The sequence below is a fragment of the Muscardinus avellanarius genome (genome assembly GCF_963383645.1).
Source record: "Muscardinus avellanarius genome assembly, chromosome: 17".
Taxonomy (NCBI): domain Eukaryota; kingdom Metazoa; phylum Chordata; class Mammalia; order Rodentia; family Gliridae; genus Muscardinus; species Muscardinus avellanarius.
The window spans coordinates 40,099,222-40,113,526 of NC_137803.1; the positions used below are offsets into that span (position 1 = coordinate 40,099,222).

A 14,305-nucleotide genomic window follows, 5' to 3' on the forward strand; every position below is an offset into this window, starting at 1 on the left:
GAGAGGGAGAGGGAGAGGGAGAGAGAGAGAGAGAGAGAGAGAGAGAGAGAGAGAAAAGACACATACAGATCAGACAGAGACTGAGTACTGAATGCAGGGCTTCACAGCTACACAAGTACTCTACCACTGACCTATATCCCTAGCCAGGTTCCTCTGAAATTTAAACTTTCATTATTTTAAGTTTTCAAATTAGTGACATAAAAATGTTCTTTCTATACTGTTATGTTTTCAATGAATGGCAGTAGGGCAATTCTGATGGAGCATTCTCCTCCAGAGCTCCCTATGTAGTAGGCTCAGGCCACTGGATGAATATTACAGCTTGATTACTTCTGCCCAATTCTGTCTTTTATCTTCCCTTTTCACAGGTATTGATTTAAAGGTGCTGCCTAATAAACATTCAAACACTAAATTTTATCTTGGTGTCTGCTTCTGCAAGAAACCAGCCATGACATTAAAATTTTATCTCAGGGACAAAATTGGCTGATTCTTCACACTCACAAGTGGTTCTTTCTAAATACCCCAAACCATCTCAAACTTTTTATATTTCTCATCATCGAACTCCTCTTTTTAGAACACCTATTGTGGTAGACTGTAGGCTGGCTAGCCACCAGCCTTTCCAATCTGTGTTTCTCAACAATGGGAAGACCAAAAGCTTGCTTTCCTAGCATTTCCTGTCACTCAACTGGGGTCACTATGTGAAAAAGTTCTGGCCAAGGAGAAATAAGCAGAGGTTGCTAAGAGGGTTCCAGGGAAAGCTTTTGCTTTCCTGAAAAAGAGCAACACATGTGGAAAGGAAACATTCCCTCTTCCTTTTCTTTCTTCCTTGAGCTAGAATGTGACAGTGAGAGCCCCAGCAGCCCTCGATGACCACATGAGGGGCTGACACTATTGTATAGTTATGTTATATCTGACATCACTGTGCCACTGAAGCCATACCACAAACTATTTACCTCTAGACTTATGTAAGAATAAGTGCCTCTCTGTTTAAGCTACTATAAATAGGCTATATGTTGCCTAATTAGTATTTTCTAAATAGTTATTTCTTAATAAACTTGGAGTGGGAGGCTTTTTCATTGTTTTGATTTTTTAGTTGCCACAGGGCTGTGCCACTGGCATATGCTGTCTTGAGTCAGAGTTGCTCTACATCCTCCATGTATGAGGCAGCCAGAGCCAAAATAGCAGCAGCAGGACCAAGGGCCATGCTGTGCCTAACAGCCAGGCCATTTCCAATGGCCATGGTGGCTCTAAGGGGTGTAAGTTACTGAGTGCCTCACCCTCCAGGCCAGGGACCTACCGCAGGGTCATATTCCCAGAGCTGGTTGCCCTTTAGGTGGTGGCATTTGAGCATGGTAACTGGGCCGTTCAGTTTGGAAACATCCAAGCATAGGTCATCTGTTCTGATTTCTTTGTTGGCAGTATAAGAGAAAACCTGGAAAATAAAAATGTACACACATAAGCTTTAATTAGTAAAAAGAAACTGGCCAGCATTATAGATGCTTGGTAACCTGGCAGGAAAAACCCAAATATGTCAGATGTGTGACTTTCTGCACTTTGAGAATAATGGAAAATGACTCAGAAAAGCTACTACCAGTTAACACATAAGAAAGTAAAAATGGCCTTAGTTTTGTTTAACTCCAAGCATGCTATCAAAGGTTGTTATCTGTAAAAAGGGCAAAATAAATTTTGTGCTCAGTACTGTTAATACAGTTTTCACAAGGGACCTTTTACAAATGTTTAAAAAACATTTCACTAAAGATTTCCTTCTCCTAATGATCTATTATTTTCTCTTTAAAGATAGAAAAACATTTCCTGAACAATGTATGGGATATAAAGGGCAAAGTAAAAACAAATTTAAAAATTATCCCTTTTATACATTTACTAATATACTCACCTGATTACCTCCCATACCATGACAATTAAAAATTCCAACTTTTTCATTCTCTTTTCTAGCCATGTTATCTAGACACTGATTTGTCTCCACATTTCGTATCTATTAGACAATAACAAAAATGTCAGGAATTAGAGGTTTTAAAACTAGAAAGTAAAACATATAGAGATACATAAATACTAAAAATCAATTTAAGCTTTCACTGTACTATTTTAAAATAACTTCAAATCCTCCAGGTAAAGGTGATAGGTTTTGGGGGAATCACTATTACAAACTTTTTGGTCTAGAAAGGTCTTACAAATTGTTTTAATGTCTGTGTTTAAAGGAAAAATCCTTTAAATTCTTATTTCATTCTTTCTCAGTGTAGCTCCAGAATTTGTAGTATAGTAAATTCTATTTTGGCTAATTTAACAACACCTTAAGTATACCATTAACTAATATTAGTGTATTACCTTTTTTTTGGTCATACAGAGAACTGAATCCAGCCTTTTTTTTAATTTTGAAACAGCATCTCCATTATTGCTGTGAGTCTTGCTAGATTGCTAAATTGTTATGGCTGGTCTGGAACCTGTGCTTCTCCAGTCTCAGCCTCACTGAGATTACAGTTGTGTGCCACCAAACCTGCCAAATGTACTACTGATAACTGCTCTAATGACTTCTCAGGAGATTTAAGAAGGGTATTTTCTAGCCAAAGACCTTGAAACTTGGCTTATCTAGAAATCCAAGCATGGTGTAGAACAAATTCTACTTCTCATTAGGTATTTGTCAATTACACAAAAGGAATTTAAGTCTGTCATCAGAATTAGGAGGATTTTTTTTTTTTTTTTTTTTTTTTTTTGGGCGTAATGGGGATGAAACCCTGGGGCATTTTACCTCTCACTGAGTTGCAAAGGGCCTAAGTAGCTGAGGCTGTCTGTGAACCACAAGCCTCCTGTCTCAAGGAAGAATGTTTTAAGCAATGCCCTTGATATTTTTCCCCACTAAACTGTTGCAGTTTAAAAGCATTTGGTAAATTAGCAGACATCTGAAAGACTTACTTCTATTCCTATGCGTGTTATTGTTAGCAGGTAAGCTAGAGGGAGATATGGGATAGACTACTTCTATTGTGTCATGTAGACAGAAAAAAAGTAGTTTTATGTGATGTTTGATAAAGCAGGGCTAAAGTCAAAACCACAAATAAGTCATTTATCTTTATAAACAAACACACAGTCCATGTATTATTTCAACATCTTAAGGCACTAAGAAGTCCAAATACATTATTTTTTTTGTAAAAGTATAAGAGCATAGATGTTAAAAACTGTATTATTCTCAGAAATCCAAGAATAAGAATTGAAGTTCTGGCATAAGAGACTCAGATTTATTTATTTTTATACTGGCGATTGGACACAGAGGCTTTTTTTTTTTTACCTTTGAGCTACACGGCAGCCCTATTTTATTTTTTACTTTGAAACCAGGTCTAACCAAGTTCCTGAGGGCCTTGCTAAGTTGCTACAGCTGGCGTAAAACCTGTGATCACCTGTGATCTGAAGTACTGGGATTACAGGCATGGGCCACCATACCCACAGAGACCCAGATCTAAATCTAAGTGGCTGGAACCCTTTTAGAGCAGTAATGAGAATGGGAAAGGGGCATGATGCTAGCACTACACTAAAGATATATAAGACAACAGGGGCTCAGAAACAGCAATGATCTATACTGTTACCCATCACTAGTTATCTATATCTGGCTACTCAACCCAAACTCAGGTCCACTACTTCATTCAAAACAGCTTTTTTTTTTTAACCTTTTAATACTAAATACTTCCTAATTCACATATTTTAATATGCCTTACCCCACCTTGAGATGGCTACCTGAGATAAACCTCATTACCATTCCTCAAAAAATCTTCCCTATTCTCCTGATATTTCTAGCATATTAATAATCCAACAACATGTCCAATTATTCAAACTAGAAATTCTAACGTCTATTTTGTTCTGGGTCCAATATTTCAGTGTCCAGGACTACTTTGTGTGTGTGTGTGTGTGTGTGTGTGTGTGTGTGTGTGTGTTTGTTTGTTTTACTGGGGATGGAACCCAGGAGAATTCTACTTCTGAGATATACCCCCAGCCCTATTTTTTATTCTCCATTTTGAAACAGGGTCTGAGTTGCAGAGGGCCTAAGTAGTTGAGACTGTCCGTGAACCGTGACTCTCTTGTCTCATCCTCCCAAATGCTGGGATTACAAGCATGTGTCACCATGCCCAGCTAGGACTTCTTTTATCACAAAACTTAAATCATCCTTTTAATCTGTTATTTTAATTCAGTAACCTATTACCTCAAAAATTAAATTATATAAAAGATTTTAAGTAGCCGGGCATGCCTGTAATCCCAGTACTTGGAAGGCTAAAACAGGAGGATCACAGGTTCAAAGACAAACTCAGCAAGTAGTGAGACTCTAATCAACTTATTGAGACCTTGTTTCCAAATAAATAAAAAGTCAGGCCAGGTGTGCAGCTCAAAGGTAGAATGGCTCTGAGTTCAGATACACAATAAAAAATAAAGATTTAAATTAAATATAAATTTGTACGCATAGCAATTCTTCCTCTATCCCAGTGTTTAATTAATCCTTGATGATAATGGCTACCTTACTTGAAGAAAATTTTAATTCTAGTTATGACAAGATGAGCCATTGTCTCATATATTCATTCAAATAAATTATTTCACTTTAGTTTTGATAAAAATAGCAAATCCTTTGCTTTTCTTAATTTTTTTCTTCCATCTACAGATGTGAATGTTGAAAGTAAATGTTGATGAAGAAAGAGAATACAAGTGAGAAGAATGATTAGGGTAAAACCAGTATTATTCCCTGCTTCCCTCTCTGTCAAATGAAATGGTTATTTGGTTAAATAATTGCCTATATTTCACCAAAACTTAAAATGAATGGAAAGAGCAACTGTCCCAAAATGTAATAAGTTTTCTTATTATAAATTAGTTTTGGTAGTTTTGCTCCCATAAGTGATGCTGCTAATAAGTTATCAAAAATAAACTGTGTTTCCTTTGTGCCAGACACCATTCTATGAGATTCATACACAACAGCTTACAACATTCCTACAACTTATTCTGGGATGTTTTCTGACATGAGGGATCTGGTCTCTAACCCTTGGGGTTACTACTGACCACTAGATGTTGAAGGTGGAGTTTCTCTAACAACTGAACATTGCCGCTTCCCATTAGTTATTAGAATAAAGAACAATTAACCTGGATCAGTGAAATGTGGTAAGTCCAAGTAAGATACCTCCAAAGGGTAGACAAAGTAGACAAGTGTCCTGGATATGAGACTTCCGGAAGAGGACAGTTATGACAGTCTTGAGTGAGACTGTCATTAGAGAGCAGAGAGATTTGTAGCCTCAACAAGTTTGTGGCTTCTTCAGAGAAGAAGGGGATGTCTATTCACTCCAGGTAGATTGCTCTATACACTGACTGGCTAGAAGATGAAGATTTTTGGGGACTATCCTTCTCATTGTAAGAATGTATGTGGACTACATCTCCTTTCAGGTATTTTTCTCAATGTCATATAAAAACCAGGATAACTAGGGGATAAGTTTTGGGAACTTTAGGATTCTAAAAAGAAGAGGATCAACTAGTATGTTGTCTGGTTGGAGTTTTAAATCCAGAGAGTCTCTGGAGAATGGAAAATGAGAAACAAACATACTTTCTAGGGATGCTGAATTAGATGCTCAAAACTGTAATTCCATTTTTTTTTTTTTTTTGGCGATACTGGGGACATTTTACCTCTGAGCTATACCCCCAGCCCTATTTTTTAGTCTTTATTTTGAAACACGGTTTCACTGAGTTGCAAAAGGCCTCACTGAGGAGCTGAGGCTGTCCGCGAACCACAATCCTCCTGTCTCAGCCTCCTAAATGCTGGATTAAAAGAGTGAGCAACCACGCACGGCTTAATTACATATTATTTGTGTGTGTCTGTGGTACTGAGGGTGGAACCCAGGGGCTTTTCTACCTCCTGGCTATACTCCCAGACCTATTTTCTACTTTATTTGGAAACAGGGTGTCACTAAGTTACTGAGAGCCTCACTAAGTAGCCGAGGCTGGCTTTGAACCTGTGCAATCCTCCTGTCTCAGCCTCCCAAGCACGGGGATTACAAGCGTGCACCACCATGCCCGGCTAATTCCATATATTTTTTCTGCTCTCTTTTACAACAAAACTCCTTCCAAGATTGACACACATTCACACTTCTCTTCTCTCTTGAAACCAGCGGGGTCCCTGGCAATCTCCATGGAAACTCTCTTGAAACTGTGTGACAAACACTACTTATTAATATCTCCTTGGCCAAATTCAATGACCAGTTCTCAGTATTCATGTTACTTGTATTCTCTGCAGTATTCAACACAGTTATTACTTCCTCTTTCTTGAATCAAATTATTCACATAGTCTTTGGGACATCATTTTTGGTTCTTTTATTTCACTGTCTACTTGTTCTCAAAATTTTTCTTTGCTTGTTTTGCTGTTTCTTTCTCATTTCCATCATTTCTAAACTGTGGTGTTCCATGTGGTTTGGTTCTCAATTTTTTCTTTCCACTTATATTTGCTCCACCCAATGTGACCTCATGTAATTTTGTGCCTTTAAAAACCATATATATGCTGAAAACCCTTAAATTTACTTATTTAAAAAATTTTTATTGGTGTATTATAGTCATACATCTTAATGTAATACAAGATGGTAGAGGTATACATGCACACATCACTCATTTACCCCTTCCCAAGGAAATTCCCACCCCATTCTCTCCCCTTTCCTATGTGTTTGGCTTAGTGAAAATCTACTGCCAACTTTCCCCTAAACTACAGATTTTTACTATCATTACCCAGTCAACATCTTCCTTTGGATATCAAATTTAATATGCTCCAAACTGCCCTGATCTCTTTAGAATCTGTTCTTCCTGTAGGCACTTTCAACTTGGTAATGTCAACTCCATAGTATCAGTGTCTCAGTCTAAAACCTTAAAACAATCTTTGACTACTCTGTTCTATCACCAATACACCAGTTCTACTTTTGTTCCCATACAGTTCTGCTCCATAGAGGAGTAGATAATCTGATTCTCTTCAAATGAAAGTTTACTCAATTCTCTATGGCTTGACATTTTACTCAAGAACAAGATATGCAAAGTCCTCACTATGGCCTACAAGCTCTATAGGATTTGATCCTCATTATAATGTTGACCTTATCTTCTACTACTCTTCTACTTGATCACTCTGTTCTAGACAACTAATCTCCCTGCTGTTTCTAAAACATGTTATGTATACACACATCTTAGGAACCTTTGTGCTTGTTCTTCCCTGTCCCCAAACACTCTTTCTCTAGACCTTAATATGGCTCACTTAGTCACTTCTTTCTCCACTCACATATTACTCTAGGAGAGGCTTCTCTCAATTACCCTTGATAGAATAGCACCATTACTCATTCTCATCAGTTGTTCTCTAGCCTTTCTGCTCTGGCTACAACCTGACATACTATGTATTTTTCATAACTTGTTTTTTTCTCTTAGACTGTAAATTCAGTAAGAATAGGACTTTTATTTTATTCATTGCTATGTCCCTAGTACTTATCATATAATAAGTGTTCAAATATTAGTTGAACCATTGAAAGAACTTGAAAAGAGACAACCTCCTACAGAGAAGGGTAAAGGGGTTACTTCTAAATTACAGGAAGACTGAATGCTAGGATATGGCCTGGCTGTGGCCCTGTCCAACTAAATCATTATTTGCAGCTATTACTTACAAAAGGAATTTTATCCCATAAATTTCTTTCGCAAAAAGGCTGAACTTTTTTTTGTCATATTTTTCCTATTAAAACTAATTTTAAAATTAAAAGCTCATATAGACCTGTAATGAATTGTAGTTGGTCAAGCCTGTTAAGAAAACACACCGAGTGAAAGCATAGTAAAAAAAAAAAAAAGGCAAGGTTTCATAGTATACACATATTTTCAGGCATATAAACCCAATAGAAATGCTGTTTGGGAGGTGGTGTGGGAGCAAAAGAGCACTATTAGATTTATAGGGTAAGAAAGAGGAAGGAAGCAAAAGAAGTTTAATTTTATCAACTACAGAAAATGCCTCAATAAGGGCCTCAAGTGATCAAACACAAGCTTAAATAGGTAAAGATAAGAAAGGTGGCCAATGATTGCTCCTGACTACATATCCCAGGAGTCAGCAAATATTTTCTTAAAGGGCCAGAAAGTATTTTAGGTATTATATTGTGGGCCATATATAGTTTCTGTAGCAACTACTCAATTCTACTGCTGTTGTACAAAAGTAGCAATAAATATGTAGGGATGGCCATGTCCCAATAAAAGTTTATTTACAAAAACAGGAAAGGGGCTGGATTTAGCCTAAAGGCTTTAGTATGCTGATACCTGGCAGTGACAATTATATGCCTATGTTCTTAAAAGAATCTTTCCCTCTCTAGAACCTTTTTGTAAGTCAAATGATTACAGAGTCAAAACAAGAATGGCTAGATCTTTTTAAGAAGGGCCTATGAGTAGGTAAGTTTTTGTCTTTTAACTGCTAAGATGGCCCTAGGGGGAAACAAACAAACAAACGAACAAACAAACAAACAAACGGGTTAAACTCCAAGCAAAGAAGTTTGCAAGGGGAAGGAAAAGGAAGTAATGACTATATTATGACAAAGTTGAAGTCCTGTTTTATCTGGGAAAAAAGGCATGGGATACAGAAAAGGCTGAGTATCTACTAGAAAAGTGGACAATAACAGAAGAGACTAACAAACAGAAGAAAATATCTGACAGTGAGTAAATTCAACACACTGAAATATAAGGCTATTCAGAAGAGAGCTATCATCTACCCTTTAAAAACTAGTAGCTTTCAGTTTTTTTTCTTTTTTACTGCAACTGATGTTAAATATAATTTTGCATCATGCCCTGGGTAAAAACAAAACTCCTTTACTGCAAGCAATACACTTTCATAGTCTTTTTTTGTGTATGTGGTACTAGAAATTGAACCTGGGGCATTCTACCTTCAAGCTACACACCCAGCCTCACTTTTTATTGTTTATTTTGAAACAGGGCCTCACTAAGTAGCTGAAGCTGGCCACCAACCTGTGATCCTTCTGCACTCCTGGCTCATAGAGTCTTTTTTAGACTACTAAAAGCAAGTGGTCATAAGAAGCTAACGTAATTTAAAATCCATTGCTGGACTGTGGTGAAAATTGCTGTCTGGAGCTAATATAAAGAAGGATTGAGGAGTTAGAAGAAAGGATATATGAATCTTCATTGTCCAATGGCTTGGATTTTCTACTGTAATAAATAAGAGAAGAAAAGCACTGTTTTCAGGTAGAACAGAGTAGCCTAACACTTTTGCTTTAAAAACTAGGAGCAAAAAAATCAGTTCAATTGCAAAGTACTTAAGGTAGACTGTAGTAACTCAGGGATGCACCCTAAAATCTCCAGGAAAAGCATGAAAGAAAAATAAAAAAAGACAACCAAGAAGTTGGCTCTAGTTTCTTGGGAATGTAGGGAGGAGTGAAGATCCAAGAAGTCTATAGATAAAGACAGTTGTGTCTTCCAAAAGGAATAACTTGGGCTCTGGGAGCACTTTGGCCAGGAGACTGAACATTTTAGATTAAAACAAGGATCAGCAGGGCGGGCGTGGTGGCGCACGCTTGTAATCCCCGCGCTTGGGAGGCGGAGACAGGAGGATCGTGCAGGTTCGGAGCCAGCCGCGCGCGCTGGCTTAGGAGACCCTGTTTCCAAAATGAAAATGTAAAAATAGGTCTGGGAGTGTAGCCCGGAGGTAGAAGGGCTTCCAGGAACCCCAGTACCACCAAAAAAAAAAAAAAAAAAACAAGGATCAAAGCTCTGGGCTAAAGAAAGAACCTATGTGGATTCCTATACAGAGAGCAGAGGTCTGGCTGAGAGAGAAAATGGTTGGCTACAGACATTTTAGGAACAAGGCACAAGAAATATTTCTTTGAGCCGGGCGTGGTGGCGCACGCTTGTAATCCCAGCATTTGGAAGGCTGAGACAAGGAGGACTGCGGTTCGCGGATAACCTCAGCTACTTAGTGAGGCCCTCTGCAATTCAGTAAGACCCTGTTTCAAAATAAAGAATAAAAATAGGGCTGGAGGTGTAGCTCGGAGGTAGAAGGCTCCCAGGTTCCATCCCCAGTACCGGGGGGGAAAAAAAAATTTCCTTGAGACCATCCTAAGCATTATATCAGAGGGTAATAATAAGGATATAAGGCTCTTTCATAACATATCTTATAGTATGAATATCCATTGGAATTAAAAGGCTTAACTACAAAGCACAACAAATTTGTATAAGCACTAATAGATTATTTTTTATTTTAAGAAAATTTGTAGCTGAATTCTAAGAGAAATAAAGGCATCAACACCAGAAGACAGCATCGTGTTTATCACCATTCCAACTTTCCCACCCAAAGTGGAAGATTTAAAACTCCTAAGGAAAAATAAGATGTGCAAAAAATATATATATAATTTATTATGAATGGTCTTTTCCAGTTTCCTTGTTAGTTCTTTATAATTTATCTTGACTTTAAAATTTCTCAAGCTTTGATTTGGATGAATATTAGCTTTACAAGTATATGGGTCTCAAGTATGTTAGCTAAATTTTAGGCATGTTAGTTTGTTAAAATAATAAGATAATAAACCTATTGAAGATGCTGCTAATAGTTTAAGAGGAATACAAAAAAAGAGGGTTACAAAATTCTTATTTTACAAAATAAAATATAGCCAGGCATGGTGATGCATGCTTGTAATCCCAGTACTTGAGAGACTGAGAAAGGAGTGTCAAAGGTTCATGGCCAGCCTCAGCTACTTAGTAAGGTCCTCCACTACTGAGTTAGACCGTTTCAAAAAAAAGAATTAAAAAAAAAATAGGACTAAGGGTGTAGTTTGGAGGTAGAATGCCCTGGGTCAACCTCCAGTACTATAAAAATATATAAATGAATAAATATGATAAAGATGGTAAGATGTCAAGTTATGAGGTACTTTGTCAACTACCAAGAACTCTCTTATATTTGTGATTATATAAATTAAATCTGAAGGTACTTAAAGTATTATTATTATTTTTATTATTATCCCTGACACTGGGGACTGAATCCAGGGGCATTCTAACTTCAAGCTATACCCCCAGCCTTTTTTATTTTTTAATTTTGAAACAGGGTCTCATTAAATTGCTGAGGCTAGTCTTGAACCTGTGATCCTCCTGGCTCAGCCTCCTGAGTACTGGATTACAGGTGAATGCCACCACACCCAGTTAAACCTCTATTGCTTTTTCTTGAGAAAGTAAGAACACAATAAACACACAGAATGTATAGGTTTTTACCTCTCCCAATGAGAAATAGTGACGTGGAATTTGAGAATCAGGGTAAATACTCTCTAGGTACCAAGAGAAAGGTTTGCATTGTAGTTTGTGTCTTAGACCAAGTCTTGATGATATATCTCCATAATCTACCTTTGTAACACCTGTTGAAAGAAATAATTGATTTTGAACTATTAATGTTGTATTATGTAGTACACATTTATTTACATGTGATTTCTAATAAGAAAGCTGAATGGGAAAAGTAGTACCATTTTGGTGACATGTCTAAAGTTACATACCATGAATCCACCTCTAAAATATAAAACAAAGAAAATACATTAAAATGTACCTTAATCTTTCAAAGAAAAATTAAACTTATATAAGAATAAAAATACTATTACATGAAAATATAAACTGATCAATTTAGTGAGGCCCTCCACAATTTAGTGAAATCCTGTTTCCAGATAAAAAAATAAAATAGGGCTGAGGGCAGGATGTAGCCTCTGAGGTGGAGTACCCCTGGGTTCAATATCCCCGCTACCTCACCACACACATAAAAAAGATCGATTTTGCTCAAATATTAAATGGTGCAATTGCTTCTCTCACACAACTCACTGAATTGTGCACACTGCCACTTACAAAGTCTAGGAGTAACTTAAAAAAAAAAAAAAAGAGGATGGAGGAGGGAAGAGTAACAATGCCAGGCAGACTTATAACTGATGGAATTGAACAGGAAAGTTCCTGGAGACAAAGTCCCTTGGGGCATTTATAGGGCTCTGCACTGGCTTTGTGATGCTTGATGGGTTCACTAAGGCTTTATATAATGGCATCAAGGCCATGCGCTTACAAAGAATGCTCATGATGTACTGTTAAAATAATGGTTTTTTAATGTTAAATGAAAAAGTCAAGAATCCAGAAAAAGTCATAAGCTAGAAGAATAGCTGAAACCCCACAGGAGTAAGTATCAAATGTTGCAGTTAGATGAAGGGGGGGGGGGGAGCATGAGTAACACCTGGGCTGACAAAAGTGATTTCAGTAACTTAGTATTATTGCTAAGAATATATTACAGCAGGCAGTCTGCCAAACCCTTTCTATACCTGCTTTTATTACTCCTTTCCTCAGCCACCAGGCAGGTATTCACCTCTACTCAAAGCTTTACTTCTACCCTTCTTACTATACCTTGGAAGGCATTAGGATCAGGACAAGAAAAGATAGTCTTGCATTTCTAATGCAAAATAAACTAACCTGGAGAAATTATATAGAAGAAATTTTTGAATTCATCCATCCACACTTCTGCAAGTCGTCTGTTATTTTTATTGATTATTTGCCCAGTACCTCCTGGAAATGTGTAAGGAGTAGCTTTCCTAAACACATGTCCAACATGTGAGCATGTAACAATTTCCAAAGTTCCTCCACACTGCCAAATCTGAAAACAACAGCAAAGCCCAAAATAGATACTGACAGGTTAAAAAAAGTTGTAGACATCTATAGAGCTTCATAGTTGAAATTTCAGACTTCTGGGCACACACTGAGACTACTACTGTTTGATTACAAAACCAAAGCTTCTAAAGTATAAACATTTCTCCAAATTTTTATTTTGATTAAATCAAAAGTCAAAGATTAAAGTACAAAGAATAGATTAAAGTCTAAATACAGAAAAGATATGAGATGTAGAGCATTTTTCTAAACGGTCATGACTTGAAAGAAGATCACAAATCAATTTGCTGAATTGTAACCAGTCCTTGTTAAAAGGACACACTATTAAAACGTTTACATTTCTTTGTTTTGTGTTACATAGTGTATTTATTAATATAGTTTATGGGAAGAAAACACGAACAGAACTAACTACTGAGTGTCCAGCCAGATTCTATTTTCCCCCTCTTTAAACCTCTATTACCACTTGTACATTAAACAAAAAGTAGTAATTTTTAAGACAGATTCATCATGAGTTCTTTAGCAAGAAAGAGAGAAAGAGAGAGAGAGAGAGATGTTTAGTTGTAAGAATAAAAACAAGAGAAGGCAAAAGAAAGATCATTAAGCATGGGCTTATATCCTTAATTTATTGTGCAATTTTTCTCTTTTCAAAATATATTTTCCTCTCAAATTAAAAAAGTTCATAATTATTTGCAACTAAAATCACATTTTGAAAAGTTCTGATTTCATTAAATATTTAGTGTGTCTACCTTCAAGTTTTCCAGGATCATGGAGTATTAGAGCTGGATCAGATCCACAAAATGATATAGGGCTCAATCTTCTCCTTTTACAAGAGGGTACAGCGATTCACTGGGACTAAGTGAGCTTGCTGGTTCAAATTACAGTACACTTCAGTGTGATTTCTACTATAATAAGCTATGCATCTGAAGTTGATTATTTAAGAATATACCATCTAAATATGTTGACTTTAGAGAATATGAAATGCGAAGGTTTTTATATAAGGTCAACTGGGCTAAATTAAAGTTATTTAAAAATTACTCTGCATTTTTCTTTTATTGAAAAATATAAAGCTTTGATAAACTGGCCAGATATTATAGAAGTACAATTTTTCACATCAGACAAAAGCATATCACAGAATATAAAATAATGTTTTGGCAGTTAAGTATCAAAGTAGCATACATAAACTACCTATTACCTTTATTTGTAAGAGCCTGAATTATTTCCTTGAAAATGATAGAAATGAAAAACAATGAGGGAATCTTGCATAAGTTTTATAGCTGGACTATTAAGAGAACCTATTTACTTAAATATTTTATAATGAACCATTAATAGTCTCACCAAACTTTTTATCAGTCAAAGGCTCTTGAGTCATTATTAAACTCACATTAAATTCAATATTTATTTTTTTATTTAAAATAACATGAACTTTTCAAAGGGAACTTACCCTAAAGGAAATTTCTAGGTTTTCTCCTCCCCAAATATCCATTCCAGCATCATATGTTCCAATTTCCTGAAAGTAATCTCTGTCTATTGAAAAAAGGCCTCCTGCCATTGTAGGTGTTCTGAAATTTAATCATAATACACCATTAATTTTAATGACTTAAAATTCACAATCAGTTTTGTTCTTAAAAATTATGCTTTATAACTACAGAAT

General features: G+C 36.4%; 1 protein-coding gene across 1 annotated transcript in view; it reads right to left on the reverse strand.

Moving 5' to 3' along the window:
- The window catches only part of GALNT1 (polypeptide N-acetylgalactosaminyltransferase 1), a gene marked incomplete at both ends in the record, with an annotated part of 75,969 nt that overhangs the window by 3,564 nt on the left and 58,100 nt on the right, over window positions 1-14,305 (reverse strand). Inside the window, 5 exons of the mRNA XM_080714655.1 lie at window positions 1,295-1,429; window positions 1,892-1,990; window positions 11,242-11,381; window positions 12,463-12,643; window positions 14,096-14,213. Coding sequence (XP_080570781.1) covers window positions 1,295-1,429; window positions 1,892-1,990; window positions 11,242-11,381; window positions 12,463-12,643; window positions 14,096-14,213 — 673 coding nt within the window. The remainder of the gene's footprint in view (window positions 1-1,294; window positions 1,430-1,891; window positions 1,991-11,241; window positions 11,382-12,462; window positions 12,644-14,095; window positions 14,214-14,305) is intronic.